This window comes from Entelurus aequoreus, linkage group LG20, assembly GCF_033978785.1.
Source record: "Entelurus aequoreus isolate RoL-2023_Sb linkage group LG20, RoL_Eaeq_v1.1, whole genome shotgun sequence".
Classification (NCBI taxonomy): Eukaryota; Metazoa; Chordata; class Actinopteri; order Syngnathiformes; family Syngnathidae; genus Entelurus; species Entelurus aequoreus.
In genome coordinates this window covers 34,189,878-34,208,124 of record NC_084750.1, presented here as the reverse complement: position 1 = coordinate 34,208,124, position 18,247 = coordinate 34,189,878, and the positions used below count along the sequence as shown (strand labels likewise).

The 18,247-nt window shown below is 40.6% G+C and overlaps 1 protein-coding gene across 4 annotated transcripts in view; it reads left to right on the top strand.

The window, feature by feature from the left end:
- The window catches only part of slc30a8 (solute carrier family 30 member 8), a 32,454-nt gene extending 14,956 nt beyond the window's left edge, over window positions 1-17,498 (top strand). The window contains exons 8-10 of one of the 4 annotated variants that reach the window (XM_062029983.1): window positions 11,519-11,624; window positions 11,692-11,826; window positions 16,807-17,498. In XM_062029983.1, coding sequence (XP_061885967.1) covers window positions 11,519-11,624; window positions 11,692-11,826; window positions 16,807-16,952 — 387 coding nt within the window. In that variant the 3' untranslated portion in view covers window positions 16,953-17,498. The remainder of the gene's footprint in view (window positions 1-11,518; window positions 11,625-11,691; window positions 11,827-16,806) is intronic. The other 3 variants (XM_062029986.1, XM_062029985.1, XM_062029984.1) reach the window with 3 other exon arrangements.
- Window positions 17,499-18,247: the final 749 nt, after the last annotated feature.

The window sequence follows — 18,247 nt, the reverse complement described above, 5'->3', positions numbered from 1 at the left end:
ACATCTGTGTTGGTGAATCTGTTGCAATTTGTTCATTGCATTATGGAGAAAGAAGCTGAGTAAGCAAAGAAAGTTGTCGGTGCGAAGCGGATATTTTGCGAGGGAAGTCAGCAACACAACACAGCCGGTGTTTGTTTACATTCCCGAAAGATGCAGTCAAGATCGAAGAACTCGGACAAAAGAGACTCTAACCAGGAGGACTTTGATTTGGATACACAGACGCGATACCGTGAGTACGTAGCTGTGCTTCCAAACATTTGATCGCTTGCTATAACTAGCTCGAGCTAGGAGCTAGCATAACAAACACCTAGGTGTTTGTTATGCGGGATTAATTTGTGGCATATTAAATATAAGCCTGGTTGTGTTGTGGCTAATAGAGTATATATATGTCTTGTGTTTATTTACTGTTGTAGTCATTCCCAGCTGAATATCAGGTCCCACCCGCGCGCTTCCAAACATTTGATTGCTTGCCCGTACGTGCGTGTCATGTACGTAACTTTGGTTAAATATATAAGCTTTATGAACCTTGGGTTAGGTGAACGGTTCTTTGGGCTGAGTGAGTGTGTGTGTTGTGCAGGTGTTTGAATTGTATTGGCGGGTTATATATACGGGATCCCGTCCATATAACCCGCTCGAGCTATAACTAGCTCGAGCTAGTAGCTAGGAGCTAGCATAACAAACACCTAGGTGTTTTTATGCGGGATTAATTTGTGGCATATTAAATATAAGCCTGGTTGTGTTGTGGCTAATAGAGTATATATATGTCTTGTGCTTATTTACTGTTGTAGTCATTCCCAGCTGAATATCAGGTCACCCCTGGCTCTCACAGCATCTTCCCTATCTGAATCGCTGCCACTCCCCACTAGTCCTTCACTTGCATTTTCCTCATCCACAAATCTTTCATCCTCGCTCAAATTAATGAGGAAATCGTCGCTTTCTCGGTCCGAATCTCTCTCACTTCTGGCGGCCATCATTGTAAACAATAGGGAACTTTGTGGATATGTTCAATTGACTAATTTAAAGATTAAAGATTAAAGTACCAATGATTGTCACACACACACTAGATGTGGTGAAATTTGTCCTCTGCATTTGACCCATCCCCTTGGGGAGCAGTGGGCAGCAGCGGCGCCGCGCCCGGGAATCATTTTGGTGATTTAACCCCCAACTCCAACCCTTGATGCGGAGTGCCAAGCAGGGAGGGAAACGGGTCCCATTTTTAGAGTCATACCAAAGACTATAAAAATGGGACCCGTTTCCCTCCCTGCTTGGCACTCCGCATCAAGGGTTGGAGTTGGGGGTTAAATCACCAAAATGATTCCCGGGCGCGGCGCCGCTGCTGCCCACTGCTCCCCACTGCTCCCCAAGGGGATGGGTCAAATGCAGAGGACAAATTTCACCACATCTAGTGTGTGTGTGCTACGTCACGCTACTTCCAGTAGGGGCAAGCCTTTTTTTTATCAGATACCAAAAGTTGCGATCTTTATCATCGTTGTTTTATACTAAATCCTTTCAGCAAAAATACGGCAATATCGCGAAATGATCAAGTATGACACATAGAATAGATCTGCTATCCCCGTTTAAATAAAAACATTTAATTTCAGTAGGCCTTTAAGCCCGATGCTATCACGTTAGCTCCGTAGCTAAAGAGCTTCTCCAATGTATTGTCGTGGAGATAAAAGTCACTGTGAATGTCCATTTCGCGTTCTCGACTCTCATTTTCAAGAGGATATAGTATCCGAGGTGGTTTAAAATACAAATCCGTGATCCACAATAGAAAAAGGAGAAAGTGTGGAATCCAATGAACCCTTGTACCTAAGTTACGGTCAGAGCGAAAAAAGATACACCATGGCGTCCTTCACTCTCACGTTCCTCATCCACGAATCTTTCATCCTCGCTCAAATTAATGGGGTAATCGTCGCTTTCTCGGTCCGAATCGCTCTCGCTGCATTGTAAACAATGGGGAAATGTGAGGAGCCTTTCAACCTGTGACGTCACGCTACTTACGGTACAGGCAAGGCTTTTTTTATCAGCGACCAAAAGTTGCGAACTTTATCGTCGATGTTCTCTACTAAATCCTTTCAGCAAAAATATGGCAATATCGCGAAATTATCAAGTATAACACATACATTGGATCTGCTATCCCCGTTTAAATAAAAAAAATTCATTTCAGTAGGCCTTTAAGGGTTGCATACTGAAAAGTCAAAGTATGCGGGGGCCATTTTTATTTTTTATTTTGTAAAAAAACAAACACAAAAGACAATAATTATACTTTATTTAAAGATAACATTTAGGGTGAGCTTTGTGTTTTAAGTGAAAGTAGATTATTAGTTATTAGTATCAAAATGTCTATTTGCTCTTATTTCTTTTTATTGTTTGTAGGGACGGCGTGGCGAAGTTGGTAGAGTGGCCGTGCCAGCAATCGGAAGGTTGCTGGTTACTGGGGTTCAATCCCCACCTTCTACCATCTTAGTCACGTCCGTTGTGTCCTTGGGCAAGACACTTCACCCTTGCTCCTGATGGCTGCTGGTTAGCGCCTTGCATGGCAGCTCCCGCCATCAGTGTGTGAATGTGTGTGTGAATGGATGAATGTGGAAATACTGTCAAAGCGCTTTGAGTACCTTGAAGGTAGAAAAGCGCTATACAAGTATAACCCATTTATCATTTATTTACCTGTGTAATAATTAATAGTACGCATTGTCACCTATAACACAAAGCTGACACCAAGCTTTTTCTTTAAATGTATGTATGTTTAGCGTTTTTTACAAAATCAAAATATATCAACTAGGGCTGCAACTAACGATTATTTTGATAATCGATTATCTGTTGATTATTACTTCGATTAATAATCGGATAAGAGAGACAAACTACATTTCTATCCTTTCCAGTATTTTATTGAAAAAAAACAGCATACTGGCACCATACTTATTTTGATTGTTTCTCAGGTGTTTGTACATGTTGCAGTTTGTAAATAAAGGTTTATAAAAAATAAAATAAAAATTGCCTCTGCGCATGCACGTAGCATAGATCCAACGAATCGATGACTAAATTAATCGCCAACTATTTTTATAATCGATTTTAATCAATTTAATCGATTAGTTGTTGCAACCCTAATATCAACACACTTTGACTTTTTATTATGTGGCCCCTGTTGGAAAAAATTGCGACGCCTCTGTATTATTAACATATTTTCCTAACATTTTTGCATGCCTTTCCCCCCTCACTTATTATTTCAAAAGCAAGTACGTTATCCATCAATTTGTATGTAAAAAAATGGAGATTCATTGGGAATTGTGTAATAACATAATGAGGCGATTACATATTAGAATTCTTATATTTTTACTGTAAACTGCGGCCCTCTGAGAGCAGCCAGAACTGCAATCCCAGACTTAATTTTTTTTTAAATAAAAATAGAAATCTGCCACACCTCATTTCCCAGTAATATGTTCGTGCAGACCCACACAACTGCCCCGCCCCCCTGTAAAATCCCCCCTTTTGAGCAAATGTTGATTGTAGTTATTTTCACATCATACTTTGCATTAGGGTTGTCTCGATACCAATATTTTGGTACCGGTAGCAAAATGTACTTCGATACTTTTCTAAATAAAGGGGACCACAAAAAAATGGCATTATTGGCTTCATTTTAACAAAAAATCTTAGGGTACATTAAACATATGTTTCTTATTGCAATTTTGTCCTTAAATAAAATAGTGAACATACTAGACAACTTGTCTTTTATTAGTAAGTAAGCAAACGAAGGCTCCTAATTTAACTGCTGACGTATGCAGTAACATACTGTGTCAGTTATCATTCTATTATTTTGTCAAAATTGATTTATAAAGGAGAAGCTGTAAAAAATGATTATTTAACCACTTGTTCATTTGCTGTTATCTGCTTACTTTCTCTTTTAACATGTTCTATCTAAACTTCTGTTAAAATGTAATCACTTATTTTTCTGTTTGGATGCTTTACATTAGTTTTGGATGATACCACAAATTTAGGTATCGATTCGATACCACCAAGTACAAACACCATTTCCATATGAGTTGGGAAATTGTGTTAGATGTAAATATAAACGGAATACAATGATTTGCAAATCATTTTCAACCCATATTCAGTTGAATATGCTACAAAGACAACATATTTGATGTTCAAACTGATAAACATTTTTTTTGGTGTAAATAATCATTAACTTTAGAATTTGATGCCACCAACACGTGACAAAGAAGTTGGGAAAGGTGGCAATAAATACTGATAAAGTTGAGGAATGCTCATCAAACACTTATTTGGAACATCCCACAGGTCAACAGGCAAATTGGGAACAGGTGGGTGCCATGATTGGGTATAAAAGTAGATTCCATGAAATGCTCAGTCATTCACAAGCAAGGATGGGGCGAGGGTCACCACTTTGTCAACAAATGCGTGAGCAAATTGTTGAACAGTTTAAGAAAAACCTTTCTCAACCAGCTATTGCAAGGAATTTAGGGATTTCACCATCTACGGTCCGTAATATCATCAAAGGTTTCAGAGAATCTGGAGAAATCACTGCACGTAAGCAGCTAAGCCCGTGACCTTCGATCCCTCAGGCTGTACTGCATCAACAAGCGACATCAGTGTGTAAAGGATATCACCACATGGGCTCAGGAACACTTCAGAAACCCACTGTCAGTAACTACAGTTGGTCGCTATATCTGTAAGTGCAAGTTAAAACTCTCCTATGCAAGGCGAAAACCGTTTATCAACAACACCCAGAAACGCCGTCGACTTCGCTGTGTAAATGTTCTGTTTTTGCATTGTGCATTATTATGGTACACTCTTTTAGTGTATTTACGGTAACTCCCAGCATGCATTGCTCTATGCGCGGGCTCCGGTTGCCAGTCGGTTATGTGAACGGCAGTGGCCGGTTTGTTATGGTGTTCCCTGAACTTAAACTCAGTAAAGTATACATATACAAAGAAGAAGGTTGTCGTCATTGAGTTATCAATGGTAGCAGAGGATGTCTAACAACGCTAACTACAGAGTCCCTCCTGCGTTTGAAGAAAAGAAGTCATATGAGAGCTGGAAAAATGAGGTTGAAATGTGGATACGTGTTACCGACCTGGATAAGGAGAAACAAGCATTAGCTGTTGCTTTATCACTGAGAGGGAGAGCTAGAGATACAGCTTTGGAAATACCTGCGGATGATTTGAACAAAGATGATGGGATGAAGACCCTTGTAAAGGCATTGGATAATGTATTCTTAAAAGAAGAAAAGGACAGAGCTTATGATGCATACACGGACTTTGACAAGATTCGGAGAGAAAACGAAGTTTCCATGGCGGATTACATCGTTCAGTTCGAGCAGAGGTACAACAAAATGCGCAAATTTGACATGGTTCTTCCTGACGCTGTTTTGGCATTCAAGTTGTTAGATGCAGCCAGTCTCGATGTTAAAGATAAACAGCTTGCGCTTACAGCTTGTTCAACACTTACATTTGCAAGCATGAAGTCAGCTTTAAAAAGGATTTTTGGAGACAATATGCAGCCGCCCACATGCAGCGGGGGAATTCACGTGCGTGAAGATGTCGCTTTTTTTTTGGATCAAAGAAGAAGAGACGGAAGGAAATTTCGTTCCCAATCCGACCAAAAGAGGGCGGCATTGACTGGCTCAAACCCACTAGATAGGTTCGGCAGGAGGTCTAAGTGTGCTATTTGCCAGAGTACATTTCACTGGGCTAAGGACTGCCCAAATGAGGCTGAACATGTAAAAATGACAGAGGAAAATGCAGAGACAGAAGCAATTGAAGAGTGCAATGTTACATTGTTTTCTAAAGAGTCAGTTTCTGATGCTGAAATATTCATGGTAGAAGCCTTAGGTTCAGCTGTAATTGACACTGCATGCACCAGAACAGTTTGTGGTGAAAAATGGCTGGAGAATTACATTCATACACTGAAGGAGAGGGACAAGAAAAAATTGAAAACCACTGCTGCCTACAGTCCATGGAGTAATGGATTGATGGAAAGACATAACCAGACCCTTACAGATATCCTGTAAAAGTGAAGAAAAGCAGTGTTTGTGACTGGAAAGCAGCCCTAGATTGGGCCTTGATGGCAAAGAATACAATGCACAATGTTCATGGATTTAGTCCATACCAGCTGGTGGTTGGACAAAACCCGAACCTACCTTCTGTGCTGGTTGATAAACCGCCTGCCCTGGAGGGCACTACCATGAGTAAATGGGTAGGACAGCACATTTCAGCATTACATGAAGCAAGGACAGCGTTTACTGAGGCAGAGTGCTCTGAGAGAATCAGGAGAGCTCTGCGCACACAGCTTCGCAGCACAGATGAATACTACGAAACTGGAAATAAAGTGTACTACAAAAGAATGGACTGCAATGAATGGAAACGCCCTGGGATGGTAATTGGACGAGACGGGGTGGTAGTATTTGTTAGACATGGAGGCTCCTATGTCCGGGGGCATCGCTGTAGACTGCCCAAGGCCACAGATCACTACACTGACACGTCTCGTGACAGCCAAGAAAGCCAGACAGTACTTAATGCAGCAGAATGTGGCATTGAACATGTTGAAGATCTACCCGATACTGTATCTAGTGATGTAGATAGTGTGCCTGACACAGAGAATGCGGCAGAGAGCTCTAATAATGACAGAGACAGCAATGAGCATGATAATGATCCATCCGACAGACAACCTCCTATCATAAGAACAGACCATAGTATGAATCTAAAGGCAGGACAATTCATTAAGTATGTGGAAAGAGACACTGGAATTTCACACACAACAAAAGTGCTAGGTCGAGCCGGGAAAGGCAACTGGAAAACTCAAGGACTGGTACAATCTGGAGTACACTGAGCCAGTTAACCTCACTGGCACAACAAGGTCAGCTGACCTTTCACAGGTTGACACACTGCAGATTCAGTCATCGGACAGGGTGGAACAGCCATCTGATCACGAGGATGTACTTGTTACAATGGATGTGTCATTTGAATCAGCTAAACTTACTGAAATCAGTAACTGGGAGAAACACGGTGTGTTTGATGAAGTAAAAAACATGGGACAAAAATGCATTTCCACAAGATGGGTGTGTACACTCAAAGACACACCAGACGGCATAGTTCCAAAAGCAAGGCTAGTGGCGAGAGAATCTGAAGAGCTAAACACAAAAGATCTCCCAAAAGACTCGCCAACATGTGCCTCAGAGTCTCTTAGACTACTCATGTCTGTGATATGTCAAAACCGATGGACACCCCACTCTATGGACATTAAGTCAGCAGTCCTTCAAGGAAATGAGTTATCCCGAGACATCTATGTTCGTCCACCACCTGAAGCTAAGAGTGAGGGAACTCTATGGAAGCTAAACAAATGTGTTTATGGACTAAATGATGCATCACTGTACTGGTACAATAGGGTTAAAGAAACAATGTTGCAAACTGGAGGAAAGATGTCACAAATTGACCCTGCTATATTTTATTGGTTGGATAAAGATTGTAATGTGTTTGGGGTGCTTGCTTGTCATGTTTATGATTTCATCTGGGGTGGTTCACAGATTTTCACAACAACCGTAATCCCTCACCTCCAATCTGCCTTTCAAGTGGGCAGAGAAGAACATGACAGCTTTCGCTATGTAGGCATGGAGTACGTCACTGCAAATGGAGTAACATGTATGCATCAAGACAATTACATACATAATCTCCAGCCAATTCACATAGACATCTCCAGAGCCATGAGACGGGATGCTCTTTTGACTGAAAGTGAAACTGATGACCTGAGATCAAAAATAGGTCAACTTCTGTGGGTTGCCAGACAAAGTAGACCGGATATTATGTTTGATACATGTGTCCTTGCAGCTAACATAAAATATGCTACTGTGCAGACTTCACATGACACAAACAAGGTGGTGAGAAAATTGAAATCAGAACAAGTGACACTGAAGTTTCAGAACCTGGGAAAAGACAGTTCTCTAAAGCTAGTAGTGTTCTGCGACGCCTCGCTGGGAAACCTTACAGATGGAGGCACTCAAGGGGGACATCTCATTCTGCTGATGGGTGAGGAAGGAAGATTCTCACCTCTGTATTGGCAGTCAAAAAAGATCAGGAGAGTCGTACGGAGCACTCTTGCTGGAGAAACTCTTGCACTTGCAGATGCTGTTGACAGTGCCATTTCTTTATCTGACCTTCATGCAGAACTTACCACGGGGAATGTATCACAACATGTCTTACCAATAGTGTGTGTCACTGATAACCACTCCCTTGCAGACGCCATCAAGTCTACTAAGTCAGTGACAGAGAAAAGGCTACGCCTTGAAATAAGTGGCATCAAAGAACTTCTTCAGAGTAAAAGAATCCAACAGATTCTCTGGGCACCTACTGGAGAGCAGCTAGCTGACTGTTTGACAAAACGAGGTGCATCCGCACTTCAGCTCCTAAAGGCACTCAGTGTTGGAGAGTGGAGACTGGAATAGAGACTATTCTTTTGTGGACAGTTTTTTTGTATACGTTTTTTTGTTGATCACCATGTTCTTACATTTTCATACTTATGGACATTAATAATAGACTGTGATTTTTTGTGTTCAAAAAACAAAATGAAAAAAAGTGGGAGATTGTAAATGTTCTGTTTTTGCATTGCGCATTATTATGGTACACTCTTTTAGTGTATTTACGGTAACTCCCAGCATGCATTGCTCTATGCGCGGGCTCCGGTTGCTAGTCGGTTATGTGAACGGCAGTGGCCGGTTTGTTATGGTGTTCCCTGAACTTAAACTCAGTAAAGTATACGTATACAAAGAAGAAGGTTGTCGTCATTGAGTTATCACGCTGGGCCTGAGCTCATCCAAGATGGACTGATACAAAGTGGAAAAGTGTTCTGTGGTCTGACGAGTCCACATTTCAAATTGTTTTTGGAAACTGTGGACGTCGTGTCCTCCGGACCAAAGAGAAAAAGAACCATCCGGATTGTTATAGGCGCAAAGTTGAAAAGCCAGCATCTGTGATGGTATGGGGGTGTATTAGTGCCCAAGACATGAGTAACTTACACATCTGTGAAGGCGCCATTAATGCTGAAAGGTACATACAGGTTTTGGAGCAACATATGTTGCCATCCAAGCAACGTTACCATGGACGCCCCTGCTTATTTCAGCAAGACAATGCCAAGACACGTGTTACATCAACGTGGCTTCATAGTAAAAGAGTGCGGGTACTAGACTGGCCTGCCTGTAGTCCAGACCTGTCTCCCATTGAAAATGTGTAGCGCATTATGAAGCCTAAAATACCACAACGGAGACTCCAGACTGTTGAACAACTTAAACTGTACATCAAGCAAGAATGGGAAAGAATTCCACCTGAGAAGCTTAAAAAATGTGTCTCCTCAGTTCCCAAACGTTTACTGAGTGTTGTTAAAAGGAAAGGCCATGTAACACAGTGGTGAACATGCCCTTTCCCAACTACTTTGGCACGTGTTGCAGCCATGAAATTCTAAGTTAATTATTATTTGCAAAAAAAAAAAAAGTTTATGAGTTTGAACTTCAAATATGTTGTCTTTGTAGTGCATTCAATTGAATATGGGTGGAAAAGGATTTGCAAATCATTGTATTCCATTTATATTTTCATCTAACACAATTTCCCAACTCATGGAAACGGGGTTTGTAATTCTTATATATTTACTGTAACATGCGGCCCTCTGAGAGCAGCCAGAACTGCAATCCCAAACTTCAATTGTTTTTAAATAAAAATACAAATCTGCCACACCTCATTTCCCAGTATTATGTTCATGCAGAGGGAAGCACTGTGGAACAGGGGTTAGTGCATTTGCCTCACAATACGAAGGTCCTGAGTAGTCCCGAGTTCAATCCCGGGCTCGGGATCTTTCTGTGTGGAGTTTGCATGTTCTCCCCGTGACTGCGTGGGTTCCCTCCGGGTACTCCGGCTTCCTCCCACCTCCAAAAACATGCACCTGGGTATAGGTTGATTGGCAACACTAAATTGGCCCTAGTGTGTGAATGTTGTCTGTCTATCTGTGTTGGCCCTGTGATGAGGTGGCGACTTGTCCAGGGTGTACCCCGCCTTCTGCCCGAATGCAGCTGAGATAGGCTCCAGCACCCCCCGCGACCCCAAAAGGGACAAGCGGTAGAAAATGGATGGAGGGATGTTCATGCAGATCCACACAACTGCCCCTCCACCCTGTAAAATCCCCCCTTTTGAGCAAATGTTGATTGTAGTTATTTTCACATCATACTTTGCATTAGGGTTGTCTCGATACCAATATTTTGGTACCGGCACCAAAATGTATTTCGATACTTTTCTAAATAAAGGGCACTACAAAAATATGGCATTATTGGCTTCATTAAAAAAAAAAATCTTAAGGTCCGTCAAACATATGTTTCTTATTGCAAGTTTGTCCTTAAATAAAATAGTGAACATACTAGACAACTTGTCATTTATTAGTAAGTAAGCAACCAAAGGCTCCTAATTTAACTGCTGACGTATGCAGTAACATATTGTGTCAGTTATCATTCTATTATTTTGTCAAAATTATAAAGGACAAGCTGTAAAAAATTATTTTTTATCCACTTGTTCATTTACTGTTATCTGCTTACTTTCTCTTTTAACATGTTCTATCTACACTTCTGTTAAAATATAATCACTTATTTTTCTGTTTGGATGCTTTACATTAGTTTTGGATGATACCACTAATTTAGGTATCAATTCGATACCAAGTAGTTACAAGATCATACATTGGTCATAATTTAAATTCTCATGTGTCCAGGGACATATTTCCTGAGTTTATGAATATAATATGAATTAAACAAAAAATGTATAAATTTGTGATGATAAAAAATATTGATTTAATCATAGTAGTATCGACTAGATACGCTACTGTACTTGGTATCATTACAGTGGATGTCAGGTGTAGATCCACCCATGGCTTTTGTTTACATTGTGATGGCGGTGAGTTATTGTATCCTCCTATAGTTTGTAGTGAAGCATGATTAGCTATTCCTCGTCCTGCAGGGATGATACTTGTAAGAAACTTACTTTATTTGTTGACATGGAGGCGAGGATTAGTGATTTAGAAGTATCTAAAACACTGCCGATTGCGTATGGACATTAGCCGCTAACTAGCTAGCCATGTCTTAAAGCACCTCTTCCTGAGGGCGTTTCCGTGTTATAACTTCACTTTTATCTTTAGTTTTTAAGCCAGAATGCGTCCGTTCTCCCTTTTCTGTCTACACACTGTGTCTGCTTGTAAGTACTCTGTGATTGTGCACTGCCGAACATGCTCCTCTGCTCGTAAAACCAGCAATTTTACGACGTGACGACGACGCGCCGTCATGCCTGTAAAAAAATAAATAAAAATAAATATATAAATATATATATGTCAAACCGGTACTTTTTTGGAGTATGGTACCGTTTTTGATTCATTAGCACCGCGATACTATACTAACACTCGTATACCGTACAACCCTACTTTGCACTGTTATATAGTGAACTAAACGCTCCCTTTTGATTTCCTGCTTGTATTTCAGCCAGAATATAAGATGGCGGACCCCATCTGCACCTTCCTCTTCTCTATCTTAGTCTTGTGCACCACCTTCACCATCATGAGAGATATTCTGACCGTGCTAATGGAAGGTGAGCGCGCCATCCTCCATGTTGGCTGGTGTAGTTGTCTGCCACTCACAGACCATGTGTGTCCCAGGCACCCCGGCAGGGGTGAGGTATGGCGAGGTCAGGGCTGGTCTGCTGGCTGTGCAAGGGGTCACGGCGGTCCACAACCTTCACATCTGGGCCCTCACCGTCAACCAGGCCGTCCTGTCTGCACACGTAGCCATAGGTGAGTTGTGTCAAAACCCCTTAATATTGCCTAACATTGGAGATGCTGACAATAGTTTAACAGAGAAATCTACAGTTATGATTACGGTTTCCACAAAACCAGTCGTTTATGAAGGGCATGAGTGGCTCATTTGGTCACATTTTGTACGTACATATGCCAATAAAGGACGCTGCAAGTCAGCCAATGTAAGCAACGTTCTTATATGGCGAGTGCCATTTTTCCCATTTAAGTCAATGTAATGCAGTGTACATAAAAAATGATTACTTGCTTATTATTTCTCAATCGATTTTCATGTGCTATTAATTCCCATTAAATTTTTTCCGTTTGAAAAAAAAAAAAGAAGCACACTTGCCTATGAAAGATGATTCTCATTGTCCTTCAGTGTTTCCCACACATTCATTTATTTGTGGCGGCCCGCTACGAAATAATTACGTCCGCCACAAATCACAAATAAAAAAAATAAAAAATTCAAATTAAAAAAAAATTTCAATTTTTTTTTTTTTAAATAAATTTTTTGTTGTTGTTGTTGTCCTCTCCAGCTTCTCAGGTAAATCATATAGTTGATGTAGATGCCCATATCGGCTGTTCAGATTTACTTTACAAAAGAAAAGTGTAGGATACTTCTCTTGTTGCCTTATTTGTATTTGACTTTATTAAATGTATTTATATTAGAAACACAACATGTGTATATAACAAAGGGTGCAAAGTCTGCAGGCAGTAGGAAACACATGGTTAAGTGTAGGGAGTAAAACTGATGGCAGTCTAAAGTTCAAGATTTTTAGAGCTCTTTGTTCATCAGATGATCAGATCAGATGTTTGATGAAGCTCTGTGTCTTATCTACCACCACTACTGTTTTCTGTTTATTTGTTACTGACTGTGGCAGGACATCTCTGCCTCTGTTTCACTTTATGTTGCTGGTAAATAATATGGTTGTAGTAGTAGGCTAAAGTTAAATTATTTAGTATGCACTAATTAAAGGGGCAGAGCTTTGAGACATTTTAGCTTTTATATTTTATGAGATATATTTTTTGTAAGAACCACAATTAATAAATATATTTCAGTGAATAACTTATTGTTCAAATCTGTATATAAATATGTACATAAAGTGTTGTAATTATATTGTAAAATGGATGGATGGATGGAAGTTTAAAACAAAACTGTTACTAATTAGTAAGTATACATTTTTTTAGCCTTTTTAGAGAAAATCAAATCATTGTAGTAAATTATGCAAATTAATCGATGATGTCATGGTGACCACGCTCATAGCCACGCCCCCACCGCCACAGGTATCTTGGCAGTTTATGGGAAACACTGTCCTTGTTTCAACCGTACGACGTATTTTGCAACACAATGTGCTGGAATTCTTGTCGTCTTTGCTTATGTGCCGTTTACAACAACAACACCTTGTCATTTTGCCCCTACTAGCTTAGGCTCGCCATAGGCACCCAGCTAAAAGGGGTGTGACGTATCCATACTTGCCAACCTTCAGACCTCCGAATTTGGGATTGGGGGGCTGGGGGGTGAGGTGCAGGCAGCATACCCCTTCCCCTTCGAGCTTTTCTGGATGAAATGAAATTCTTTTTTCCAATAATTTTGGAACTTGCCAGCGTATTTCTTCTTCTTACTCGTCGTGGCCATGTCTCCTCTTCGTTCTTCTGCTTCGTCTCCTTCTTGTTGTGTGTGCAGTTGTGCACTGAGCTCCAAAAGCCGTAGGTGTTATTGTAGCATCCCGGGAGAGTTAGTGCTGCAAGGGATTCTGGGTATTTGTTCTGTTGTGTTTATGTTGTGTTACGGTGCGGATGTTCTCCCGAAATGTGTTTTTCATTCTTGTTTGGTGTGGGTTCACAGTGTGGCGCATATCTGTAACAGTGTTAAAATTGTTTATACGTCCACCCTCAGTGTGACATGTATGGCTGTTGACCAAGTATGTCTTACCTTATCATTAAACCAGTTAAAAAATCATACAACGTGTCAACATTTCTTGACTTCCTCGAGTACAGACCATTGTTAAACCCGTCCAACGCTACATTGTTATGTGACTGGGCCGGTACGCTGTTTATATGGAGGAAAAGTAGGGATGTCCGATAATGGCTTTTTGCCAATATCCGATATTGACCAAACCCTTAATTACCGATACCGATATCAACCGATACTGATATATACAGTCGTGGAATTAACACATTATAATGCCTAATTTGGACAACCAAATATGGTGAAGATAAGGTCCCTTTATAAAAAAAAATAAGATAAATAAATTAAAAACATTTTCTTGAATAAAAAATAAAGTAAAACAATATAAAAACAGTTACATAGAAACTAGTAATTAATGAAAATAAGTAAAATTAACTGTTAAAGGTTAGTATTATTAGTGGACCAGCCGCACGCACAATCATGTGTGCTTACGGACTGTATCCCTTGCAGACTGTATTGATATATATTGATATATAATGTAGGAACCAGACTATTAATAACAGAAAGAAACAACCCTTTTGTGTGAATGAGTGTAAATGGGGGAGGGAGTTTTTTTGGGTTGGTGTACTAATTGTAAGTGTATCTTGTGTTTTTTATGTTGAATTAATAAAAAAAACAAAAAAAACAAAACAAAAAAAACCGATACCGATAATAAAAAAAACGATATCGATAATTTCCGATATTACATTTTAAAGCATTTATCGGCCGATAATATCGGCTGGCCGATATTATCGGACATCTCTAAGGAAAAGCGGACGCCTGGACAGCATGCGGCTGTTAAGGGGTGAAGGTTTCATGTGAGAGAGAGGACGTTAAAGGCAGTGTCTTTAAGGCACGCCCCCAATATTGTTGTCCGGGTTGAAATTCGGGAGAATGGTTGCCCCGGGAGATTTTCGGGAGGGGCACTGAAATTCGTGAGTCTCCTCGGAAAATCGGGAGGGTTGGCAAGTATGGACGTATCAAGTTACTTACTTACTGAAATGTAATGAATGGGCAGAGTATAATATCCTACAAAGCACATGCAACATTTCTTCCAAACAACCTTCAAAACAGATTTGTCAAGAGAGAAAGTAATTATAATCTACTGTAAATGGACGTGAGCTCTTTAATAGATCAAGGTTTAGAACGGAGACAATGGAAAGAAGCATTTAAATCAAACTATGTCAACTCTACTGTATTTAAAACAAATGTAAAAATCATGATGATGAAAAGTTAAAGTCCCAACGATAGTCACACACACACTTGACCCATCCCCATGTTCACCTCCTGGGATGTGAGGGGAGCAGTGAGCAGCAGCGGTGGCCGCGCTCGGGAATGTTTTTGGTGATTTAACCCCCAATTCCAACCCTTGATGTTGAGTGCCAAGCAGGGAGACTTGGCACCAAAGACCATTTTTATAGTCTTTGGTATGACTCGGCCGGGGTTTGAACTCACAACCTTCCAGTCTCGGGGCGGACACTCTAACCACAAGGCTACTGCAGTTCTTTGGATATGATTTGGAGTAAATTTATCGTTTCCATGTTTATTTTGTTCTGTTATAAAATGTGTATGTTAGGAATATAGAAAACATGCCTAAATAGTCTTGAGTTAAACAGCAAATGTAACTGTGTGAGTGGGGGGCAGATATTAAAAGTTACCGTATTTTTCGGACCATAGGCGCATTAAAGGGGTCGTCATATGATTTTTATTTTTTTATTTAAAACACTATCTTGTGGTCAACATAACATGTAATGGTGGTTCTTTGGTCAAAATGTTGCATACATTATGTTTTAAAGACCATTTTCAAGTCGCTTTCAGAGCATCTCTTCAGGATACACTGTTTTGTGGGCGGTCTTATTTACGTGGCTCACCTTCGACAGCGTCTTCTCCCCGTCATCTTTGTTGTAGCGGTGTAGCGTGCAAGGACGGGAGTGGAAAAAGTGTCAAAAGATGGAGCTAACTGTTTTAATGACATTCAGTCTTTACTTAAATCAATAACGGAGCAGCATCTCCTCATCCGTGGCTCAATAATGCAACAACACCGGAAATGTGTCCCGTGAAAAACCGTCCGACCGGAACTCTCTAATAACTTAAGTTCCTTGGGTGAATTATGTAAACCCACTACAGTTTTTAGTGCTTTGATAGCGAGTTTACTGACAGATATAAGTAAGAACTTTACACTACTTTATACTAGAAATGGCAACAGCGGAAGATGAATGCCACATAAAAAGGTAGAGAAAAAGAAGAAGCTTATGACTACAGACTACAATTACGGACGTGCGCACATTTTCAGGACTTATGCAGATCCCAAATACAGATCAGCAGGTACCAGAAGGTAAGAAAAGTTGGTTTTGCATAATATTGCGAAACACAACGCCAGATAATGTCTGCTAACGGGTGCCATTTTGCCGTCCTTATACACAAACCATAATAATACTCATATGTTTAATGGTCCGACAATCCATCAAGCGGTGCGGCTTCATAGCTTACCGAAGTCATACTAAAAACATTTTTGACAGATTTTTGAGCGCCTTGTGTAAAGTTTTATGTTCTCAATGGAACATTTAAAGTTTTGGTGTTGTTTACTGCCATCATATTGCAGTCTACACGTATCTCTTGTGTGACTGTCATCTACTGGTCACACTTATCACCGTGTACCAAATAAAATTGCTTCGAGGTCCGTAAACACAACCAGAATTATTCCGTACATTAGGCGCACCGGGTTATAAGGCGCACTGTCGATTTTTGAGAAAATGAAAGGATTTTAAGTGCGCCTTATAGTCTGAAAAATACGGTATACTTATTTCTGCTCCTTTTTATTCATGATTTATTTATTTTATTATGTTGATTGTTCTACCTGGAATGAATGATATAAAAAACAAAACAAGTTACATCCAAGTGTATACTTCTCCCCCAATAGGCTCCAGCTCAGCCGTGATGCTAGACCAGATCAGCAGTAAAAACCAACGAATGATGGGATTGCCTTTGCCCTGCAGCCCTGAACCTGAATATTTTCTTTCTCTTCCCAGATGAGTCGGTGGACGCTCAGACCGTCCTGCGAGAGATGACGCAGGCCTGCTACTCCTCTTACAACTTCCACTCCGTCACCATCCAAATGGAGCGACAGGCTGACCTGAAGCCTGGGTGCAACCTGTGTGAGGACCCAAAGATGTAGTTTCGCATCAGTCTTTGATGTAAATGTCCATGTTTTGCTCTTCTTTTGTCACTCATTTGTTGATGCTGCAGTACACACACAAGTGTGTGCATGACCTTGCACTGATTACTGAGGTTTTCCATGAAGAGTGTGGAACTATTGATGAGACAATGAAGCTTATTTCCTAGTTCAAGAGAAGCTACATCTGTCCATTCAGTCTATTCCTGTTGTGCCTGAACTCTTTTTTTTTCTTCTTTTTTTTCATTTTTATTGATAATCAAGTGCCTGTTAAAGTCCATTTATTATCACAATCTATCAGTATCAAAGCTGGTGCTCAAGGGTATTTGAGCTAAGGATGTTTGTATGCACTCATACTGGTTATTTACAAAGACCAGTAACATTTTTATACAATTGTAAGGTATAAGTGGACTTCTTTTCAATAAATTCACAGTTCAAGTATGACAAACGGCTGTAGGGTGTGCAATACAGCAAATTGTGGTACTAATGCGATGCCTATATAAGAATCACACAAGGTCCCGTTTTGTATTAAGTAAAATGTCAATTAATAAATGACGGTGCTTCATATGGGATTTCACCACAAACACATTCCTAGCCCCTTCCTGCTCAGTCAGTGGCACACGGTGTTAGTGCTGACTGGTAACCAGGACTGCAAACGACTATACGTGCAAGTTGGTTAATACCATTTTGGACAAAAAAATGTATATTTAAAATGTGTTTTTGGGTTATGACCGAAAGGACAGGATCACGGGTACAAGCGGCCGAAATGAGCTTCCTCCGCCGGGTGGCGGGGCTCTCCCTTAGAGATGTGGAGAGATTCTCACCCTATCGAGAGGAGCCAGATGAGGTGGTTCGGGCGTCTGGTCAGAATGCCACCTGAACGCCTCCCTAGGGAGGTGTTTCGGGCACGTCCGACCGGTAGGAGGCCACAGGGAAGACCCAGGACACGTTGGGAAGACTATGTCTCCCGGCTGGTCTGGGAACGCCTCGGGATCCCCCGGGAGGAGCTGGACGAAATGGCTGGGGAGAGGGAAGTCTGGGCTTCCCTGCTTAGGTTGCTGCCCCCCGCGACCCGACCTCTAATAAGCGGAAGAAGATGGATGGATGCATGGATGTGTTTTCCCCATGAATTTGTCTTATTACAAACTGTGTATCAAATTGGTTCACATAGTGAAAACATTTTATTTGTAAATTTTGTTTAAAACCCCAATTTATCCAGAGGTAACATTGTTTGCCTTTTTAATTTGTTGATAATTATAAAATTTTAGGCAAAATATATTTTAATTACATTTTTACCA